At 62.3% G+C, this 21659-nt stretch overlaps 2 protein-coding genes across 17 annotated transcripts in view; both read left to right on the plus strand.

Moving 5' to 3' along the window:
• LOC306956401 (protein C1orf43 homolog) overlaps nt 1–2909 on the plus strand; it is a gene marked incomplete at both ends in the record, with an annotated part of 28262 nt that extends 25353 nt beyond the window's left edge. For 2 of the 3 annotated variants that reach the window (XM_079551015.1, XM_079551014.1), the window contains 6 exons: nt 1226–1327; nt 1500–1608; nt 1732–1785; nt 2025–2191; nt 2284–2342; nt 2711–2909. In XM_079551015.1, coding sequence (XP_079407141.1) covers nt 1226–1327; nt 1500–1608; nt 1732–1785; nt 2025–2191; nt 2284–2342; nt 2711–2909 — 690 coding nt within the window. The remainder of the gene's footprint in view (nt 1–1225; nt 1328–1499; nt 1609–1731; nt 1786–2024; nt 2192–2283; nt 2343–2710) is intronic. The other variant, XM_079551016.1, reaches the window with a different exon arrangement.
• A 3678-nt stretch (nt 2910–6587) lies between these two features.
• TPM3 (tropomyosin 3) lies at nt 6588–21029 on the plus strand (the record flags this gene model as incomplete). Of its 14 annotated transcripts, none has more annotated exons than XM_079551003.1 (11): nt 6588–6701; nt 6929–7054; nt 10632–10765; nt 11453–11570; nt 11782–11852; nt 12604–12679; nt 13694–13756; nt 13836–13905; nt 15509–15587; nt 17408–17477; nt 20284–20355. In XM_079551003.1, the coding sequence occupies 11 exons, from the start codon at nt 6588–6590 to the stop codon at nt 20353–20355; spliced, it is 993 nt and encodes a 330-aa protein (XP_079407129.1). The 14 variants fall into 14 exon arrangements, with proteins under 14 accessions (XP_079407129.1, XP_079407122.1, XP_079407128.1 ...); XM_079550996.1 differs by lacking the exon at nt 12604–12679 and adding an exon at nt 13158–13233 and having other exon boundaries at nt 20278–20355; XM_079551002.1 differs by lacking the exon at nt 12604–12679 and adding an exon at nt 13158–13233.
• Between the last annotated feature and the right edge of the window lie 630 nt (nt 21030–21659).

Genomic DNA, 21659 nt, shown 5'->3' on the forward strand with positions numbered 1-21659 from the left:
TTGGGGGCAGGGGGGACATGGGGTGGGGGTTTGAGAGACAGCCGTGGGGTGGGGGTTTGGGGGATGGCAATGGGGTGGGGGGCTTGGGTTTGGGTGAAGGTTTGGGGGGGGGGTCCCATGGAGTGGGGTTTGGGGGGGGGGGGTCCCATGAGGTGGGGTTTGGGGTGAAGGCCATGGGGTGAGGGGGGGGAAGTCCTTTGGTGTGAGGGTTAGAGGGAAGGCTGTGGGGTGGGGACTTGGGGTACAGCTATGGGGTGGGGGTTTGGAAGATGGCAGTGGGGGTGGAGGTTTGGGGGGTTCCATGAGGTGGGGTTTGGGGGAAAGCCATAGGGTGAGGGTTTGGGGGGGTGAGGGGGGGAGGAAGTCCTGTGGGTGAGGGCTTGAGGGAAGGCCATGGAGTGGGGGCTTGGGGGGGTCCCTGTGGGGTGAGGGTTTGGGGTACAGCCATGGGGTGGGGGGTTTGGAGGATGGCATTGGGGTGGGGGTTTGGGTGGAGGTTTTGAGGGGTCCCGTGAGGTGGGGTTTGGGGGAAGGCCATGGGGTGAGGGGTTGGGAGAGTCCTGTGGGGTGGGGGCTTAGGGGGTGTGGGATGTGGGGAGGGATTAGGAGGGATCTGTGGGGTGAGGGTTTGGGGGGAGGGGGGTCCCATGGGGTGGGGTTTGGGGGAAGGCCATGGGGTGAGGGGGAGGGGGGGGGGAGTCCTGTGGGGTGAAGGTTAGAGGGAAGGCCATGGGGTGGGGGCTTGGGGGGGTCCTGTGGGGTGAGGGTTTGGGGTACAGCCATGGGGTGGGGGGTTTGGAGGATGGCATTGGGGTGGGGGTTGGGGTGAGGGTTTGGAGGGGTCCCGTGAGGTGGGGTTTGGAGGAAGGCCATGGGGTGGGATGTGGGGAGTCTGGTGGGGTGTAGGTGGGGGGGTCCCATGGGGTGGGGTTTGGGGGAAGGCCATGGGGTGGGGGCTTGGGGGGGTTCCTGTGGGGTGAGGGTTTGGGGTACAGCCATGGGGTGGGGGGTTTGGAGGATGGCATTGGGGTGGGGGTTTGGGTGGAGGTTTTGAGGGGTCCTGTGAGGTGGGGTTTGGGGGAAAGGCCATGGGGTGGGATTTGGGGTGTCGGTGGGGTGTCCCATGGGGTGGGGTTTGGGGGACGCCCTTTGGGCTGAGTTTTGGGGGGGGTCCCGTTGGATGCAGCTCTGTGTGCTGAGCGCCGTCCCTGCTTTGCTCCCCCAGGTCTTCGTGCTGCTGTTCATCTTTGTGAAGCGGCAGATCATGCGCTTTGCCATGAAGTCCCGGCGCGGCCCCCACGTGCCGGTTGGGCAGCACGCCCCCAAGGTCGGTTCCTGCAGGGCTCTGCCTCCAATGGGGCACGGCTGGGAGCTGCCGCCTTGGCGTGGGGACAAAGGGCTGCAGAAGGAACGGCTTCGCTCTGCTTCACGCCAGGCCTGGGCCGCGCTCGTCCCTGTGATCCCGCTCTGAATTCCCCTCTCGTTTTTCTGCTCTGCAGGATTTAAAGGAAGAGATCGACATCAGGCTGTCGAGGGTGCAGGATATCAAGTATGAGCCCCAGCTGTTGGCTGAGGACGACAGCAGACTCCTGCAGCTGGAGACGCAAGGTGAATCCCGATAAGCACGGCGTTCTGCTGTCACTCTTGTTGCTGGGCCCAGTCACCAGTTTGGGGGGGTGACAGTTTTTCTGTGCCCCGCTCAGCCCTCGGTTTGGTTTTTCTCTTCTCCAGGCTGCTACAATTACTTGTACAGGATGAAGGCGCTGGATGCGATTCGGACGTCAGGTGAGGGACAGAGAAAGGAGGGGGGGAGCAGGGAGGAAACAGGGCTGCGTTGGGCAGAGGTTGGGCTCCGCTTGGAGAGCAGTGGTCGTTAAGCCGCCCTGGCTCTGCTCTGGCGTTGGCAGCAATTAATTGTTAATTGGAGGCGGCGGAGTGGAGGTTTAAGGAGCCGCCAACCTTCCGCTTTGCTGCGGTCGTTTTGCTCCGTGCTTCAGGTTGCGCTGCGCCTTTTTGTTTTCCAGAAATCCCTTTTCACGCAGAGGGCAGATACCCAAAATCTTTAATAGGGAAGAACTTCTGCGCCTATCTGCTGGAACTGAGGAACTCCAGCGGCTCCTTCAAAGGCATCCGCAAGGCCTTGATCGACGCTTTGCTGGACGGGTACGAGAACGCCCGCTATGGCACCGGGGTGAGTGGGGCTGCCCCTGGTCTGCGGCCCTGGGCAGGGCTGTCGCGTTGCTCCCAGGGCCTCTTTTCAACTCCTTTCCTGTTTGCGTGAAGGTCTTTGGGAAGCCGGAATACCTGAAGTACCAGGATGCTTTGAACGAGCTGGCGAACGTGTAAGTCTTGCTGCTGGGGTGCAGCGTGGAGCGTTTGGGCCTCAGCAACCCGTCCTGGCGCTGTGAACAGAGGTGTAAAAGCAGCCCAGGGTGCGAGCAGCCCGAGTCGGGCTGTCCTTCAGCTTTCCTTTATGTGTTTTGGGGTTTGTCACCGGCTCACAGCCGCGTTCCTTCTTGCATCTTTGTGCCGTGGGCTCAGCGCCGCCCCTGGGCCCAGCACAGAGGAACGCATCTTTGGTTTTCAGAACGTGAGAGCTGCCATCCGGGGGGGCAGATCTGCCCTGTGTGGGGCAGAACCCACGGCCAAGCAGCTCCTGGGGGGAGAGGCCGCATCCCCCCCCCCGTGCTGATCACAGCTCTCCCTGCAGGACCAAGGCACGGGCAGGCAGCAGCCAGAGGCAGCACCAGTCGGCAGCCAAGGACCTCACTCTGTCCCCCGAAGTCTCCAACCCTGCCACCATCCAGGTCACCTACCTGCCTTCCAGCCAGAAAAGCAAACGTGCCAAACACTTCCTGGAGCTGAAGAGCTTCAAGGACAACTACAACACGCTGGAGAGCACGCTGTGAGCAGGGACCTTCCACGAGCCCCCTGCTGGGCACAGCAAACCCGGGGGGTTTTGTGCCGGGACGAAGCAGTCGTGCCCTCGGTGTCCCCCTCACGGGATGTGGGGCTGGCAGAGCCCCCCACTGGCGGAGCCGTGCCCCTTTGGGCTGCCTGGGATGCTGCAGGTGCTCGAGGCCGGCGGCCCCAACCCTGTGAATAAACTTTGGTTAGCTGTAACTTATTTATAAAAGACGTGGAGCCCGGCCGGCTCTCCGCCCTGCCTCTCTTTCCCTCGGTGGCCAGCAGGGGCTGATGCTGTCTGTCCGTCCTGTCTGTGTGCATCTCGGGCGCCGGAGCCGCTCGTCTGATCTTTCCGAGGGACGAACGCCCTCCTTTCCCCCCGACGGTGGGAGCCGGGACTGCGTGTAAATACTTTGTCGGCCGGAGCCGCGTTGGGCTGCGGGTTGTTCCGCGTTCAGGGACGCCTGGGGCAGACGCGGCCCTGCGGGAGCAGCTCCCTGCCCGGGGACGACGTTCCCCCGTTCTCACCGGCAGCTCAGCGTCACCGCACCGTGCGCCCCGTGGGGTGGGAAGGGGGCTCCTGCCGCGGGCCTCTGCGCTCTTTTTAATTGCTCTTTAATAAAACGAGTTGCCCCCGGCCCGCTGCGTGCTGCCGGCTCCGTGCCGCGGTTGCCATGGGGCCGTCGCCGCGGTGATGGGACAGCAGTGGGGTCTGAGCTGCTGCCGCGCTGGCCGTGATGGCAGGGAGCAGCCGGGTCCCGTCCCCGCATCGGGAGCAGGTGGGGGCGGGCAGGGGGGCCGCAGCTGCCGCCCCGTGAGGCTGGGCGTCCCGAACTCGTGGCTTTGGTTGCAGGTGGTGGCGAAGGAGGTAGAGGCCTGTGCGGAGTTGGCGCAGAGGTAGAGGCACGAAGGGGGTCGTGGAGGGGGGGGTTCAGGGGTCTCAGCGGGGGTCCCCACGTGTGTCTTGTTGCCCCGCGTCCCTGCAGCTGGGGGTTGGCAGCCGGGGAGCAGCGGCAGGAGGTTTGGGCCACGTCCTCCGGGGCGCTGCGCTGGAGCCTGGAGGAGGAGCTGCGCCTCGCCGGCAAGGAGCTGACGGCGGTGGGTGACCCCCGGGGGCTCCGGGCTCCCCCCTCCTTTGGTTGCCCCGGGCTTCATTGCCGGCCCCACAGCTGCGGCGGGCCGCTCTGGATCGGCTCCTGCAGGACGAGCGGCGGCAGCAGCAGCGGGAGCTGCGGCGGTGCGGGAAGGCGTTCCACGTGGAGCGGCTGTGACGGGCGGGCAGCGGCGTCTCCGGGCATCAAACGGCGCTCGGCTGGGAATAAAGCGGTTGAAACAGACGGAGCTGCGCCCACCGGGCACCGCGTGGTTGTGGGGCGGAGGGGCAGGAAAGGGGGCAGGAAAGGAGGCAGGAAAGGGGGCAGCCCGGCCCGAACCGCGGCGCGGATCCCCGCGTGCGCCGCATCCCGGTGCCGGGAGGTGGCAGCACGGCCGCCTCTCGCGCTTCGCGTCCCGGTGCCCGCAGCGCTGCGCTGGGCTGCGCGCGATGCCCGCCGTCGGGTCGCTCCCTCGGCCCCTGCCCGCGCCCGACCTTGGTGTCTCCCGGCCCCGGGGCCCATCAGCGCTGCCCGGCTCAGCTTATTGACAGGGCCGGGGGCGCTGCGGCCGCCACCCCCCGCCAGCAGCCCTTCATTAGAGCTGCTGTCACCTCGCATCACGTCACACCTCATGCGCAGCCCCACATCCCGGCTCTGCTGCCACGTGTGTCCCTGCCGTCCCCAGAGCCGCCCTCCCTGCCGTCCCGCTGTCGCCCCCTGCTCTCCAGCCCGCGCCGTGTCCTTGTCCCCACATCCCCCCCGCGGTGGCTTCGCGTCCCCCCAACCCGATTTCTGAGGCCCATCGCGGCACCGACACGTCGTGCGTCTCCAGCAACGGCGGAGGACGGCCCCGATGTCCGTCCCAGATGGGGGTCCTTCCTCTGTGCAGCCGCAGCCACGTATGGGGCAGCGCAGGGGATGCGGGCGGTCCCCTCTTTGATCCCCTGAAACCCAGAGACAGGGGAGAGATGGGACGGCGGGGGGACGCAGGACGCAGCTCGTCCTTGGGCAGGGTCACACGCGGCCCCCGACACGGGGAGAGCGCCGGGCTGTGGCCGAACTCGTATCGACATCCCCGCTAATGACAGCAGCGTGTGACCGGGGGCAGCGGCAGCGGCGCGGGGCCATCGACCCGTATTGAGCGGAGGGGGCAGGGGAACATCGATGGGTAATTAATGGGAACGAGGCCACGTGTGGGGCCGGGGCTCTCGCCGGCCGCATCCCCCCACCGAGTGCGGCTGAGCGCGGTTATAAACAGCAGCCAACGGTGCCGGAGCCACCGCCGAGACCCCCGAGCCGGGCAGGTAAGGAGCCGCAGTTGGGGTCCCTCGGCTGCAGCCGTGCAGGAGCCGCCCTGCGCCGTAGCGCGGTGTGCCGTGGGACCGTGACCGCCCTGCCCTGCTCCGGTTCCAGCCCCGCTGCCGTTCGCTTCCTTCTTGTCCTCCAGATCCCAAAGGATCCCAGAGGAAACGGAGCGGCCCCACATTGCAGCAGACGGACCGGGAGCCCACGGAGCAGCAGCCCCACAGCGCAGGCCGAGCCGGGGCGCATGGGTGCAGAGCTGCATGGAGGAAGGAGCCCCGGCACGCTCGGCCCCTTCTCTCCCCCTTCTCTTTCTCTTGCAGGGAGCTGAGCCCCGGGCCCGTCCCGCCCTGCCTCTGTCTGATATGTTTGATATTAGGTTGTTTTATTGGAAACCAACTAAATATCAAACATATTCTTACAGCGTCAGGGCCGCCCAGCGCCGCGTGCCGCCCGCGTGGGCTCAGCGCCCACCACCTGTTCCCCGATGCGCAGCGATGGCTCCCTGTGCCTCCTGGCCCAAATCCGTGCCAAGGAACTCCTGCAATCCCTTCCCCCCCCGGGGTTGGGACAATGAGCTCCTGGGTGCCAGCAGCATCCCCTGCCCCATGGCTGGGTGCTGGGGGGGGGGTCAGGGGGGTCCCGAGGGCTCGGCTGCCCCCCTGTTGCCCCTGCAGAGCTGAACCATGCGGGCCGGGGGCTGCCGCCAAACCCCCGCTCTTAGCACAGCCTTGGGCTCAGCGCGCCCTTTGCCTCACCGCCCCCCAGGCGTGGGGAAGGACGAGGCCGGGGGCAGCGGGGTGCCGGGGGGGTCACTGGGGGTGCTGGGGAACGAGGGGAGGTAAGGTGAGCCGTGGCCGCAGAGCCAGGGGGGCCAGGAGGGGGGGCAGGACCCCATCACCCCCCTGCTTTGGTACGCATGGAGCTGCTGGGGTGGGACGCGGCGTCCCTGTGCCGCCAATATGGGTGTCCCCTTGCAGGGGGGGGGCGGGCAGCCAGGACAATGCGGGACCCCCACCTGCCGACCTGCTGCTGCTTTTTATAACTGCCCCAGCTGTCCTGCAGGAGCCCAAATAAGGCCGCGGCCGCCCGGACCCCCCCACGCCAGACAATGGGTCCCGAGCAGAGACTTTTTGGGAGCATGGGGGGGGGTGGGGAGGGCCAAGAAAGGCAAAGCCCTGCGCCCACGGAGCGGAGCGCGCCCATAAACCGGGCGGCAGCGGGCAGCAGGGCCATTGAGTGCCGCCCTCCGCCCCGCTGCGCTGAGCCCCGAACCCCGCAGCCATGGAGGCCATCAAGAAGAAGATGCAGATGCTGAAGCTGGACAAGGAGAACGCCCTGGACAGGGCAGAGCAGGCGGAGGCAGAGCAGAAACAGGCGGAGGAGAGGAGCAAGCAGGTGGGGCGCGATGGGAGATGGCTGAAGGGGAACGGGCAGCAGGGCTGGGGCGGGGGGATCCGCGTCCGACGGGGGGGTTGGGGCCGTGCTGTGGGGCAGCCCCCGCTTCCAGCGGGGTGGTTGGGAAGGACTGAGAGTGGTGTGGGGTGGGAAGGAGCGCGTGGGGGCAAAGAGTGAATCCCCCCCGGGCCACAGGGGGTGCGTGGTGACGGCTGTGGTGCTTGCAGCTGGAGGATGAGCTGGCCGCCATGCAGAAGAAGCTGAAGGGGACGGAGGACGAGCTGGACAAATACTCAGAGGCCCTGAAGGACGCCCAGGAGAAGCTGGAGTTGGCGGAGAAGAAGGCGGCCGATGTGCGTATGGGGATGGGAGCCCCGGCACGGGGCTGGGGGACGGTCCCCAAAATGGGGCTGAGTGCAGGGAGGGGGGTGGGCAGCCCTGGAGCTGGGCTCAGCGCTCGGCCATTGGAGGAGGAACGACGCCAAAGAAGGACGGAGGACAAAGTGCACAGCGCTGCTATTGTTGGCCGCCGGGTCCAAGCAAACAATGGCACCAGCCGTGCCGGGTTTCACTACCCGGCAGCCACGTGGCACCACGGCTCTGTTTGGCACCTGCGGGGCCGTCACCCTGCTGCCATCCCCGCTGCTTCGGCTGCCATCGCCCCCACGGGGCAGCGCAGGGTGGGGACGCCGAAGCACCTGCGCGACCCTTTGCTGGGCTGTTCTCCCTCTGAGCACCACAATTTGGGGTCCTGGGGGTTCGTCGGCCCCATGGTTGTGCTGTCCTTCATTGGGAGGTGACAGAGGGCACCGCTGTGCTGTGCTCCCCGCATTGCCGGGCTCCATCCGCAGCGCTCGGTCACGCTTTGATTGAGGTCCGCACGCCCTGCATGAGCGACAACACGGGGATCATTGGGCTGGGGCTCATAGTGGGGTGTGGAGGGGGGCTGGGTGGGGGTCTGGGGGCTGTCAGTCCCTATTGGGTGGTGTGGGGTGGGGTGAGGGGAGGTGAGAGGATCGGAGGTGAAGGGAGGGGATGGGAGGTGAGGGGAGGTGAGGTGAAGGGAGGTGAGGTGAGGGGATGGGAGGTGAGGTGAGGGGAGGCTCAGCACTGCCAGCAGAGAGTTTGGAGCAGAGCTGAACCGGGAATGGGGGCACAGCGGGGGGGTGGGCTGAGCTCAGCCCCCGGGAATGCACGGCCGCCGCTGTGCCCGTATAAGGCCTGCAGAGGGCCCGGTGCGTGGGGCAGAGCAGCGCTGGCAACTCTACGGGGTGGGCAGGCGCTGCGGTGCGGGTCGCGGCCCGGCGGCCACGCTCACCTACGGGGCGGGCCGCGCTGCCCCACGGCAGCCCCCGATGCCCCGCACGGCCTGGGCAGGGCGGCCACCACAGCCCCGCGCGGCACGGCCCGGTCCGGTTCGGGCTGTCGCCGTTCCCGCAGGTCGCTTCGAACCTCCCCGGCCGCCCCGCCGCCCGCTCCCCCCCCCGTTCCCTCGGTTCGGGCCCCGGCCCGCCGTAGGCCGCGCGGTTCGCGCCGTCGCCAAGGCGACGCGAGAGGGGCGCGGCGCTTCCGGCCGCGGCCGAGGGGGGGGGGGGGGGGAGCGCGGGCGGAAGTGACGTCACATCCCGTGCGGCGGGGCCGGGGCGGCGGGTTCCGGTATTTCAGGGCGGGGCGGGCGCGGCGCGGAGCGGAGGGGGATCATGGCGGGGGCCACCACCATCGAGGCGGTGAAGCGTAAGATTCAGGTGCTGCAGCAGCAGGCGGACGATGCCGAGGAGCGGGCGGACCGCCTGCAGCGGGAGGTGGAGGCCGAGCGCCGGAACCGAGAGCAGGTGGGGGTCGGGGGGGGCGGCGGGGTTTGCGGGGCCCCGGCGGGGCTCCGTGGGGCCGGGCTGCGGTCGGCCGCTGTCACCGAGCTTCGCTTTTTTTTGCCCCTAAAATCTGGGCGGTGCCGTTGGGGGCTCCGTCCGGGCTCCGCGGTGCCGTTCCGGGTTCCGCTCCGGGCTGCGCCGCCTCAAGCGGGGTTTAGGGTCCCGTAGGGGTCGGCAGGGAGGGCGGAGCCGGCCGCGCTGTGCGGGCACGGCGGGGTGCGGGGCGCCGGCAGGGAACGCCGCGCTGCGACCGGGGAGGGCCGGGTGGGGGTCGGCAGGGAGCGGCCGGTCCGCAGCTCCGTCCCTGTTTTGGGGTGCCGCCGTGGGGCGCGGGGGGCCGCGGAGCTCTGCGGAGCGGCTCCGGTGCCCGGAAGGAATGGCGGCGGAGCGGCGTTCGGGGCTGACGGCGGAGCTGTGCGGTGCGGCCGGGCCACTCCCAGCCCCGCGCTGCTTTTCTTTGCAGCCACATAAGGAATTCTCCCGTACTTGCGGCGTTGTCATGGCGACGTGCGTTGCTCGCACCGGAGCGCCGCTGTGTGAGAGCGGAGCCGTGCTCAGCCCGCAGCCCCGGCTCTGCTCCCCGCGCCCAGGGAAGCGATGCTGGCCGGTTCTGCCCTTGGCTTGGCTCCCTTCTCCGGGCTTTCTGACTCAGGCTTCGCTTCCTGAAGGAAATGGGGGGTGATGGGAGGTGCCGTGGGGCTGCCCGGAGGTGTCACTGCTGCGCTGGCCAGGCTCCGTCCTGCCCGGCGGGATGAAGAAGCGCTGCCTGCAGGAAGGCGGCCCGGAGGGGAAGGGGGGGCTGGGGATGGAGGAGCGACGTGCCTCCGTTTGCTGGGAGGAGGAGGAGGTTCACCGGTGTGAAAGCTGCTCCTCTCCTGCTCGGTGCGTCGTCTGGTTCCTCTTTGAGCAGAGCGCTTCCTCCTCCGAAGCAGCTCTGGGTTGGTGTGCTGTGCATCGAAGTGCTGCGGGTTTCCATGGTGAAGAGCAGGGTGTGCCTGCAGCCGAAAGCAAAAGTGCTCCTGCATCCTGCCATGGGGGGGGGGGAGAGGCAGGGTGTGGGTTGTGGCAGGCCGTGCTCCGGCCTCCTTCCTTGGGCATGGCCGGTGGCTCGGCGTGGCCTCGTTGCTGGAGGCTGGGGTATTTCCTACATGCCTGCTGTGTGTTTGTGTGCTGGGCTCTGCAGTGGATCGCTGCTGGGAAATGGCTGTGACCGCCTCCATTTTGGTAGCGGTGTGGAAATCCCGCTGAAGGGGGTGCTGGCCGTTTTTGGGGTGTCCCTGGGGCGTTGGTGTCCCTCTGAGGCTGCCTGCAGGCTCCGCTCAGGGCTTTGTGGAGCAGATGTGGCTGCTGGGGGTGTTGCTGGAGCCCTGGGGGTGGCGGTTCTGAGCTCTGCTGCTTCGCTCAAACCTCGGTCGCTGCTGTGGTCGCACCCTGGGTGATGAGCTGAGCCCGTGGGCTCCCAACATCGTGCTGGCACGCGTTGCTGGGCAGTGGCTCCCAGCCTGGCTTGGGCCTGGTGAGGATTCTGCTCTGTGGGATCAGTGAGTGCTGCTGGCCGGAGCCCCAGAGCTGCGCTGTGGCCCCTCAGCGGGGCAGGCAGAGCTCTGAGCACGGAGCCGATCATCTTCCTCAAGTTGCTGTTGAGAGGGGCTCGGATTTGAGCAGCGCCGGCGTCCAGATCGCAGGAGTAAACTGACTTGGTGCTAAATGCCGGCTGTCACGGCGCGCTGGAGCAGCGGATAAATAGGGCTGATTGATGGCCTGGCAGGATTACAGCAGCTGTGCAGAAGAGACATTAGTGTAAGTCATCCACTTAGTGTTTATGGCTTAAACTGTCACGTCAGCTCGAGCTGACAGGCGAGAAACCTGTGTGGCAGCGGCTGCTGCGTGCGTGAGCCCGTGTGAAATGTTGCAAGGCTTATCTCGGAATGCAGGGCTCGGTGTAAGAAAGTGGATGCAGCTCCTCCACTTGGTTTGGGCTTCCTCCGTGCTGCTGCTGTCCCCCAGCTGCCCTGTGCTGCTGGCTGCAGGCTCAGCTGCCCTCCTTGCTCCCCCCCAGGCTGAGGCAGAGGTGGCATCCCTGAACCGCCGCATCCAGCTGGTGGAGGAGGAGCTGGACCGGGCCCAGGAGCGCCTCGCCACCGCTCTGCAGAAGCTGGAGGAGGCTGAGAAGGCCGCAGATGAAAGCGAAAGGTGAGCAGGGGAGGCCGCTGTGCTGTCAGCCATGCAGGGGTGTCCCTGGATGGGGCCCCGCGGTGTCGGCATCTTCAGCTTCCGAAGGTGGGGAGCCGGTGCCACGGCGAGGCCAGGTGTGGGAGGACCTGCTGCTGCTGCTGGAGCGGGGCTGTTGGCCTTCAGGGAGCCGTGGCTGCTGGGTTCCCTCCTGAAGGAGCAGTGGGGAGGTGGGGGAGCCCCTCCTGCTGCAAGCTCCCTTCTGCCAGGAGCTCCTGAGCTGGGAACGTGGTTTGGAGGGGAGCGGTCCCAGCAGCGTTTCCAGTTGGCTGATGCACTCCGCTCTGTAGCGCGCAGCCTGACCTGGCTGCTGTCTGCCATCAAGATTTGGCTTTCCCTGTGCTTCAGCCTGGAAGTGCCTGGCTTGCCTGCACAGAATCCCTCCTGACCTGTTCCCAGCAGTGCTTCCTGTGCTCCAGGAGCGCAGTGAGCTGCTGGAGCCGTGCTCAAAGCAGCAGTTAACTTTGAGCAGCAGCACAGCAGCGCTGCTTTCCCGTGCCGTCCTCTGCCCTCGGAGGTGTGGTGGCTCAGCAGGGCAGCGCTGTGGCTGGGAATGCTGTTTGCTCTCTGGTGTGCATTCTGCTGCCGGATGGTGGGGGTTTGTTTTAGTCATCGCTCTCCAATGTGCTTTCTTTGTTTTTCGGGCAGAGGCATGAAAGTCATTGAAAACAGAGCTCTGAAAGATGAGGAGAAGATGGAGCTGCAGGAGATCCAGCTGAAGGAAGCCAAGCACATTGCAGAGGAGGCGGACAGGAAGTATGAGGAGGTGAGAGCCCTGGGTGCTGCCGTGCAGCTGATGCTGGCCAGGAGAGGTGGCTGCTCTTCCTGCAGTCTGTGCTCTCAGTGTGGGGGACCTGGCTCGCTTCCCCCAGCCAGCGACTCTGGCAACGCCAGTGGCCCCTGCAGGCATTCCCTTTACGCAGTGACCAGAGCGGCGTTCGTCTTCCTTGCTGTGAACTCCGATTTTTCCCTCCCAGGTTGCTCGGAAGCTGGTGATCATAGAAGGAGATCTGGAGCGTACTGAGGAGAGAGCTGAGCTCGCAGAGTCGTGAGTAACCTGCTTGCATGTGACTGGCACGTCTAGCTGTGCATGGGAACTAACACTGATGGCATTTCTAACCTTGTTACACAAGGCCTGAAGTACAGGGTGGGCCCAGATCTCCAAGTGGAAGAGCTGGGGCTGATCTCCTGCTCGGAACAGGATGAGATCCACTGAGAATGTGGAGTTTGCGTGCGTCAAAACCAACACGCCGTGCCTCGCGTTGCACAGAGATGTTCAGACCTTTGCACGAGTGCCTCTCTGGCTGTTGAGGTCGGGCTTTCAAGGCTCGTAGCCACCAGCGCTGCGTTTGGTCACTGGATGCGCACACACCGCTGCGGGGCACGTGGCGCTGAGCCTAAAATGGCCGAGGGCTCCTCCCCGGGAGCAGAGAGCAGAGCTGTGGCTGAGGCTGGTCTCTGGCCTCCTTCAGCATTTCCAGCCATCATGGGGATGTTTGCACTGCTGAGTAGCAAGCTGAGCTCCTGCTTGGAGCAGAGGTGGCAGATGTGCCGCTCAGGCTCCTTTTGTGTGCCTCCAGGAGCTGCCCAGGGCCGTTCTGTACTGCGGGCCTCGTCTAACAAAGCCAGCACGTGTGCAGCAGCGGCGCCGTGCTTCCTGCCCAGACACGCATGTCGTGACCATGACTTCTTTGTGTTTCTCCCCTGCCCCTTTTTGGCTCTGCGGTGTTGTGTTCTTGGTGCTCCTTTTGACCCTTGCCCCCACCTGGCTTGTGCCATCATGTGAACGTCACTAACAGTCGTGTCCGGGAGCTGCAGGAGCAGATCAGAGTGATGGACCAGAACTTGAAGTGTCTGTCTGTTGCCGAAGAAAAGGTACTAACCGTTCCCTCCTCGAGCCATTAAACCAGAACTCTCGTGGACTTCTCGCTGCGCTCCTTCCCTCAGCTTCATTGCGTCCTTCTCTCTCCTGGAATGTTCTGTCCTCTGTCCTGTCTGAGTGGTGGCAGCTGCCCATCTGTCTGTCGGAGCAGCTTCCCTCCTTTCAGCAGAACAAACGTGCAGCTTCTACGTGAGGACGCCAGGTCCCGGCTGTGCCGCTGGCTGCCTGGTGCCCGTGCTGGCAGCGTATCTAAAACATGACCTTGGAGGCTAGAAGGGAACTTGCTTTCTGCAGAAGTGCTTCAAAGCAAGGTCCCATCCCGTCTGATCGCAGACAGTCTCCTGAAGAACTCCCTGCTCTCCCCTGCACATGGATTCACTTCTCCTCTCTCCTGTCTTTTCCTCCCACTTCTTTTCCTTTTTGTTTTTTTTTTTTTTTTCTCCTCCCTTCTTTCTTTACGAAACCCCGCAGTAAATGTTCCGAGCTGGAGGAGGAGCTGAAGAATGTCACCAACAATCTCAAGTCTCTTGAGGCTCAGGCTGAGAAGGTAGGGCTACTTTTCCAAGGGCCAGAAACGTTTGCTTTGCTGGAAGGGTGCGTGACAGCGGAGCGCCCGCTGGGATGGAGATAATGCAGCTGCAGCCTTAAGCGAGGAGAGCCGTGCTTGCTTTCCCAGGAGAGGTGGTGGATTTCAGCACAGCACTGATCTGACTGTAGAAGCTGTGAGTGCGGGAGGTCTGCCTGTGCCCCTGCCTTGGGGCGGCTGGGGCGTTAATGCTGCTGGGATGAGAGTTTTTCCTGTGACTGAGTTGGTGTGTTACGTGCATGGTGTGGGACTTGCAGTCTGACCCAGCCCTCCTGGAGCGAGGGCTCAGAGTTTGGAAGTTTGTGGGCATGCGTACTGCAGTGGGGAGCTGAAGTGTCCCTTTGTAGCTGTAGGCTTTAGGACAGGAGATGCACGAGGCCGCCGAGGGCTGCAGGTCACCGATTGCTTTCCTTCCCCGCAGTACTCCCAAAAAGAGGATAAATACGAGGAAGAGATCAAGATCCTGACCGATAAACTCAAAGAGGTGAGCGGTGGGGTGGCTCTGTGGGGTCTGCCCTGGGTAGCAGAAGCCGTCGCGCTGACTGCCTCGTTCCCGTCTGCAGGCGGAGACCCGTGCTGAGTTTGCTGAGCGCTCCGTAGCCAAGCTGGAGAAGACCATTGATGATTTGGAAGGTACATCTTGGGGGGGGGGGGGGGGGGGGAAGCCAGGGAGCGTGGTGATGAGTGGAGAGCTGAGAACAACTGCCTCCCAGGCAGCTGGGGAGCGGCGGTGCTGCTCTGAGTGAGGCTGAACCCATTGCCTGTGTTGAGCTGGTGCCTCCGGGCCACGATCTGCCCTGGCTGCGGCTCCCTGGCTGCGCTGAGGCGGCCCTCGAGCTTCCCAACGCCCTGCCTGATGGCACAGATAGCGAGAGAGCGGTGATCTTGGCTGTCCTGTCCTCAGGAATGTAACTGGATTCCCGTGCTCCAGCTTAACCCCATTTAAGGAGTGGCACAGGGGGGAAAAAAAACCACCTGAACTCGCAGGGATTGGTTACGATAACATTCTTTTGTGTGGAATTTGCTGCTTGTGGCCTGTCTGCAGACAGCGTTACTGCAGGCAGTAAGGAACCAACCCTCAGGCCTGAGGCTCCCCAGCGTCAGTTCAAGATAAAAGTGCCCCTAATTACCAGAAGTCCTCTGGTCTGGCTGATGCTGGGCTCCTTTCCTCCTGGTTTCACAGTACTTCAGGAGCGTTCCTGCTGCTGCAGCCTGTCCTCTCTCCCAGCCGCGCAAGGAGAAAGCTCCAGCTGCCTCCTCAGATCCGAGGCTGTGGATTCTTCCATAGATAGCTGTGGTGGAGCAGCCACGCTGGCGAGCCAGAGCTCTTGCAGGCCTCCTGCCACAGCATGGGCCTTAGCAGCCTTTTAGTGCCAGGTCTTGGAGATGGAAAGCCACATCCTACAGCCCGAGTAAAACTCCTGGGTTACTCCAGAAATAGCAGCGTTGTCAGCAGAGCTGTTCCAGAACTGCAGCCAAGCAGCAATCCGAGCCACCCTGTGGTCCAGGGGAGCTGAAATCCTCCCAAGTCCCTGCATGCTGCCCTCGAAAGATGTTGATTGAGCGTTGGCTCCGATCTCTGGCATTGCTGCTGAGGTGACCTAGTTTATGACAACCGATAAAATTCCCCGGGCCCTGGGAAGCTGTGAATGCCACAACATTGCAGCCTGGGCAGGAGCCTGCCAGCTCTGCGCCATTTGGGAGCACAGCGGTGTGAGATTCAAGGCTGCCACCCCTGTGGAAGGTGGCAGTGCCCAGTCTGCTCCATTATCTGATGAGAGCCCAGGTGTGGCCCTTCTGTTGGGCTCATCCCACGGGATGGGAATTCCCTCTCTTGCTCACCGCTGTTACTTAACTGGCTTCTCCCAAACAGGTTTTTGTATTGAAACCAAGGTGAGGACAGAATCCTTCGCTGATCCATGCCCTCCTCTGGTTTAGCAATCATCTCCTTAGGTGGAGCTGCCCTCCCCTCGTGGCTCGCGCTGACCTGGCCGAGCGGCTCATTCTCACGAGCCATGGGGTCTGAGCTGCTCAGGCTGTCCTCAGGCCGTGTCAAACCTCCCATTCCTTGCTCAGGAACCAGCAGCCACGCGGCGCAGTCGTGGTGGCTCCCATCTGACTTCATTTGTCTTCTGGTCACCAATCCCACACTGCTTTTCCTGCCCCAGGGTGTTGGAAGAACTCCTGTGCCTTCCCTCATTGTTTCCCTTTTGTTCTCCTCCTAAACCTCTTCTAGATGAGCTCTATGCCCAGAAACTGAAGTACAAAGCAATTAGTGAGGAACTGGACCACGCCCTGAATGACATGACTTCCATGTAAATATGAGCTGGCTGGTGTTTGCCTCTCGCTTCAGCAGGCTAGACCGCCAGAGCTTGCTTGGTTTGCTGTGATTTTCGTAGCTGGAGAATCAATGGCACCGTGTTGTTTAGGTTACTTCTACAGATCTGTGCCTCCGGGATTGTGGAGGCTGCCCTGCAGCATGCTGCCTTCTAACTGTAGGGCCCTGGGAGCTGCATGCGTAACACCGAGAGCTGTGCTGGCCTGAAAGGGTTCTGACTCCAACTCTGAGGAGTGCCATTTCCAGTCCCCCGCTGCAGAGGCTCCCTGCGGTGCCTCGGTTGCCCGCTGGAGCCGCCAGGCTGCGATCTCAGGTTCCTCTGGGGAGAGGAGCAGCTGGCTGGGCTCCGTGGGGATTGCCAGGCAGCCTGGAGACGGACTGGACCACGATCTGATCTGTGGAAGTAGCTGAACTCGTGTTTCTGCAACTTTGCTCCTTGGCTTTGCGTTGGGATCGGCGGTGAGTTCTGCTAACAGCCGCTCTGCGCAGTCCTTACCACTAACAGGGGAGGCCAGGGATCTGCACTGTGAGGAGCCCTAACGCAGCACCGAGAGCCCCCAGCCGAGTTTGCCGTGCACAAACACTTGCATTTCTCTTCAACCCCGTGTCTCCTTCTGTTTCACACAGATGAATCTTGCGATTCCAAACTCCACTTTGGATTTGCCTTTCTGCTTGGTGGCTTGTTCTGCACCTGCACCCTGCACTCACGCTCTCGTCATCTCGCTCTGAATTCCAGCACCTTTTTTTCCACTCACTGTGCACAGGGCATCCCTGGGAATGAGCTGTCGGGATGCTGAAGCTTGACGGTGGCAGCAGCTCCCAGTTACGCTGCACTTGCTCCTAAACAAAGCTCCCTGTGTTTGAGCCGTGTGCCAGACACTGCCGTGCTCTGAGGGGCTGCCCTCTGCCATGTCTGCGTGTAGCTGGGAGCGCGTTGTTCTCATCTGCATATCTTACGGAGAGCCATAAAGCGCCTTTTGTATTTCTCTTGCCTCTTCCTCGAGCATGATGTCACCTTTTTAAAGGAAAAACAACTCTTGTGTGAATAGAAGAGCTGGTGCTGTTGAGAAACGGGTTTCTAGTGACCACTTGCTGCTGCTTTAGAGTAACAGTTGCGATGTTGCCTTCACGCTGGTGTCACCCCCCCGGGCCTTGGTGGAACACAGCCTTGGTTAATGCGCTGGATGTCTCGCTGCGGGCGCGTTAGCAGCTCACAGATGCAAACCGCAGCTCTGCACGCGGCGCCCTGGCGCACAGCACGCTCTGTAGGGTGCAGGAGGGGCCTTGTGTCGGAGCAGGACATCCTCCAGCTGTGTCTGTCAGCCTGGCTGAAGGCTGTCAGTCAGTCCCTCACCTGTAGCGCTCCTGACCTTGGTTGTCACGTGCTGGCTTGCAGTGGGCAGCCGCCACGGCTGGTGAGGTGTGAGCTGCTGAACACCGCGTGCCTCTGGCTGACTTCCAGCAGGGCGGCAGCAGCCTGGGTGCTGTGCGTGGGGTGGGTGCGTACGGCTCCTGCTTCAGGGGGCAGAGCTGCAGCAGTGCCGGGGGGGCTCACGAAGCACAGCTCGGGCTCCTGCGTGGGGCTGGGGGTGGCGGAGGACCCTTGGGGGTGGATGTGGCGTACAGCAGGACACTGAGCACGGCTGCAGGCACGTAACACGTCGCTGCCGGTGTGAGTCTGGAGTCTTTCTGGTTGCTCTGGGACCGTGAAAACTGATTTGCCTCTTGTAACTCTGTGCTGCCTCGCGGTGGCTTCTCCAATGCTTCTTCCTTCCTGGATTGGTTCCTCTGCCACAGGGCCCGAAGAGCCCTTCAGGAATCGAGCTTTGGTGAAATGGGACATCTCCCCTGGTTCCCCGAACCTCAGGTTTGTGCACAGCCTGCTCTGCACACACATGGCGCTCCCAGTCGGCACGGTCGCACGCTGAGCCGTGTTAGGGCTGTCCCCTGTGTGGGGCAGGGGAGGAGGAGGCACTTCTGTGAGGAATCCCAGAGTAAGAGCTTGGGAAGCTCTGCAGATGTTGGCTTGATGCTTTGCGGAGCTCTACTCCCAGAAGTGAGAATCCTTGTCGGTACCCAGCTGTGCAGCTGAGATGGAGGGTCTGGCTGTGTGGGGGGCGGCCTCTCGTTACCTCCTGGGAGGTGGAGGCTTCCAGCCAGCACTGCCTGCCAGTTCTCTGCCAGCTGGAGGTGGCACGGTGCTCCCTGCCCTTGTGAAATGGCCTCTCCTCGAGGGGAGGTCCTGGCTCTGGGTTTGTTACCTGCTCCCATGGAGCGGAGCAGGCGTTGCAAACAACGTTCCTGAAGGCTGGGCCGCGGCAAGCCCGTTCCCCGCTCATCCTGGTGGAACTCCACAGTGGGTGGGTGATGCAATTCCTGCCCTGGGAGGTTTTGGGAAGCTTCTGGTCTGACGGGATTGCAGGGCTTGTGCAGGCTGGTTGCCACAGGCTGGGCTCCCGGTGCAGGATTGCTGCAGGCGCAGATAAGCCGACCACGAAGGGTCGTGGGGCTCCGCGTGGCTGTGAGGCTGCCCTGCAGGCTGGGAGGGGAGCAGAGCAGGTCAGGCATTGCTGCAGCCCTGCAGATGCGAGCGGCCGCTCCGTGTTCAGAAGCCGTTCCCGAGGTGTCAGGAAGGTCACGGTGATGACTGCAGTCGGGTTCTCCCTCACATGGGCGCCTTGTCAGGGCTCTGCCCACGAGCAGTAATGCTGCCTGGGAGTTGCCGTTGCCCCAGCCTCTGGTTGCTCGCCCTTCCACTGACTGCAGTTTCATCCCATCTCTTGCCCCAGAGATCCAGGCCCAGCTGGGAGGGCGATGCTGGGAGCCTGCGTGCAGGGCAGGCTGGTGCCGGTGCCCCCCTGCAGCACAGCTTCCCTCTGCTCCTGCTTGGGTTGCAGCAGGGTGGAAATTTCAGCTCCTCCAGTCGTTGCTTTGTCCCTTGGTGCCTTGGAAGGGGGGTCAGTCAGCGCTGCCACCCTCCGTCCTGCAGAGCGGGGTGCAGCTGGGTGAGGAGAAGCTTCTCCCATGTGTGGGGATGTCGGGGTGGCTGGGGGGCAGGGAAGGATGTGCTGCGACTGCTCAGGGGAACACCTGAACTTGATGTGGGCAGGCCTTGCTTGGGAGCAATTGTTCCTAGATTGAAAGTAACGAGGAACAGCGCGGCCTTCCTGAGGTCGCTGGAGGTTCCTGGGGTTCCTGTAGCACCTGCAGGGTGTGAGGTGTGAAGGCAGCAGCTGTGCTTTGTGCTCATCATGGTGTGCTGTGTGTCACCGCAGCTACGAGGATGATTTCTATCCAGCTGGAAGCTGTGGCCTAGGGATTTTTTTCACTGCCTGGAATCCCCCAAGTGCAGGAATCGCACCCTGGGAGGTGTTTGTGGTTCAGCTGCTGTGGGACTCTTTCTTCAGAGCCCTCCACGGGCGTAAAGCACATCCCACATCCTTCTTCCCTGTCTGCGGTGCAGCCCAGCCTGTGGACTCTTCCGGCGTTCTCCCTTCCTTTGCCTTCCCAAACCTTTGGCAGCACTTCCACTTCTGCCCGCTTCGTGTGGCTTCCACTGTGATCTTCCCGAGCTCAGAAGCAAATTAGAGCGCAGTAAACCTTTGTTCTTCCCAGCTTCCTTTGTGCGATAGCCCAGGCTCGGTCCTCACAGGCAGGCTATGGACGTGCTCCTCTGGCTGCTCTACTAACCTGCCCTTTCTCTCTTTTTCTCTCTTCCTCTTCTTCCCCTCATCCTGTTGCTGCTGCAGAGCGCCTGTACAGCCAGCTCGAGAAAAACCGCCTGCTCTCTAACGAGCTGAAGCTAACGCTGCATGATCTGTGTGACTGAGAAGGGGCCACTAATGCCATTAAGCGAGCTAATTGCGACCACCAGTGCTGTGGACCACACTGAGATCTGAGCACTCTTAAGCCTGGCAGACTTGCAAATTCTATGCAACCACTGCTATTGAACGGGGCAGTTGAATTTCTTCTCTAACTTATTTTAAGGGCTTTTTAAAAAATTATTATTATTATTATTATTATTATTATTATTATTATTATAAAAGTAACCTGTATTCTCAGTGGAAAACCTCTCAGCCTTGGCTGATCTTTCAGCAGCCCTGTTCACTTGCACAGGGGGCTGCCTGGCTCCTCCAGGGAACCAGAACGGCTGCACCCACCCAGAGAGGGGTGGTGTGAAGTCAGGCTCGTGCCTGCTGGAAGATGCCTGTCACGTGCTAGAACGTAATTACTGTTAGCTGACTGACTGTAGGATTTCCTGCTGCATGGAATGATGGCTCCTAACAATAAATGACTGACCTCGCTGTCTGTGAGACGCTGCACACCTGTAGTGCTTTCCTGTGTAGCCGAGTGGACCTCAGAGGTCTGGGGGAAGCAGTGGTGCCTGGGGCCTCATCTCAGAGCGGCTGTGGAGTCCCAGGACGGGTTGGGGAAGCTTGCGGGTGTTTTGAGAGCAAGTCTCCGAACCCACGACGTGCAGCGGTCTCTCGAGCGCCCGCAGGGAGCCCTGAAATGCTGTAGTAGTTAGTGCTGTAGGAGAGGTGCTGCTTGCTGCGTGTGCCGCGCTGTCTCTGACCCTGGGGTGGCTGCAGCCCCTCCCTGCCCCCCCCGGGAGGTGGAGAGCAGCTCTGAGCACCCGCCTGTTCCTAAAGGCCGTCTTCCCACAGCGTGGCTACCCGGTGTCCCGACGCGTGGATTTCTTCAGTGGTATGGGTGGGCTCACCTATGGAATAAAGCGCACCTAGAGTGCTAGTTGCTGATCTGAGCTCTTCTCCTGGCTTAAGAACAATGTGAGAACCGACTGCGCGAGCTGCCCGGAGCCTCGGGCAGAGCTGCAGCACCCCGCTCCTACTCGCTCACTGCCTGCTGTTCGCGCTCTCCTTGGTTGTCTGCTCCCTGCTGCTAGGTAGCAATGGTCCCGGTGGCCAGCTTGGCATCTCTATCCTGCGCTGGGGGGGATGGGGGCACAATCGGTTGTAATCCTAGGGGCTGGTTTCTTACGTGTGTTTAATCCTTAAGTTGCTCTTGGGTGGCTTGCTGGGCCACGGGGGCTGCTGTCTGAAGCGTTGAAGCCCCGGGGGGAAGCTAGCTGCAGTCTGAGGCACCTGCATGCACAGTGCTGCCCACAGCAGTAGCTCAGAGCGCGTCCTGCGGAGCAGCAGCGGCGTGAGAACGAGGGCTGCAAAGAAACAGGTAAACTCCAGAGCTGCTCACTGCAACCAGCCAGGCACCCACGGTTTGAGAACGCTGGGAAGGGGCAGGCGTGAGCTTTCTTTGGCCGAGGTCTCTCTGTTGCCTGAAGCTGACTTGTAACTCTGCCTCTTGCTTCCTGCCAGATAAACTGAAATCCACCAAAGAGGAGCATCTCTGCACGCAACGAATGCTGGACCAGACCCTGCTAGACCTGAACGAGATGTAATGGAGCCCCGCTGCTGCCTCTGCCACACGACGCTCGGGGTCAGCCCAGCCCCCGCTGCCCTCTAACCCTTGGGCTCCGTTTCCTTTCTGTTGCCAACTTGCCCCAATGCAGCTCTGCTTCTTCACCTGGGGGTTAGAGGTCACCGGGTTGGGCAGAGCTTCACACAGCGTAATTAAGGGAAATAAACGATGCAATAATGTCGGGGGAGAGCATGTTTGAGATGTACACATTTTGTAACTACCTTCTTTTTCCTTTTTTTCTTTTTTTTTTGTAGCAACCATTGTAAACATTCCAAATAAGCGATGCTGGTGAGCTACAAACAAAGCTCTGGGCTTTAATTTTGGTGTTAACCCCTTGGAGCCCAGTTTGGGGGAGAGGAGGTGGGAGTGGGGCTGGGCTGGGCACGCTTTGCTCTGAGAGCTGCTTGCCAAACGAGCAGTTCCATTTCTCAGCTTTAAGGTAACTCTGTGGAGAAGCAATTTGAGCAAAAGCAGTTTTTTTTTGTGTGTTCTTTTTGTGTTTTTTTGTTTTGTTTTTTTTTTTAATTTTTCCCCTTGTTCTCCAAACACCTCAAGCTGTTGGGTCGGTGGTTGTTCCCTTTTCCTTCCCCGGTGTTTCCCTTTCCTTTCT

The sequence above is a fragment of the Tetrao urogallus genome (assembly GCF_951394365.1).
Source record: "Tetrao urogallus genome assembly, contig: SUPER_28_unloc_3, whole genome shotgun sequence".
In the NCBI taxonomy this organism is placed as follows: Eukaryota; Metazoa; Chordata; class Aves; order Galliformes; family Phasianidae; genus Tetrao; species Tetrao urogallus.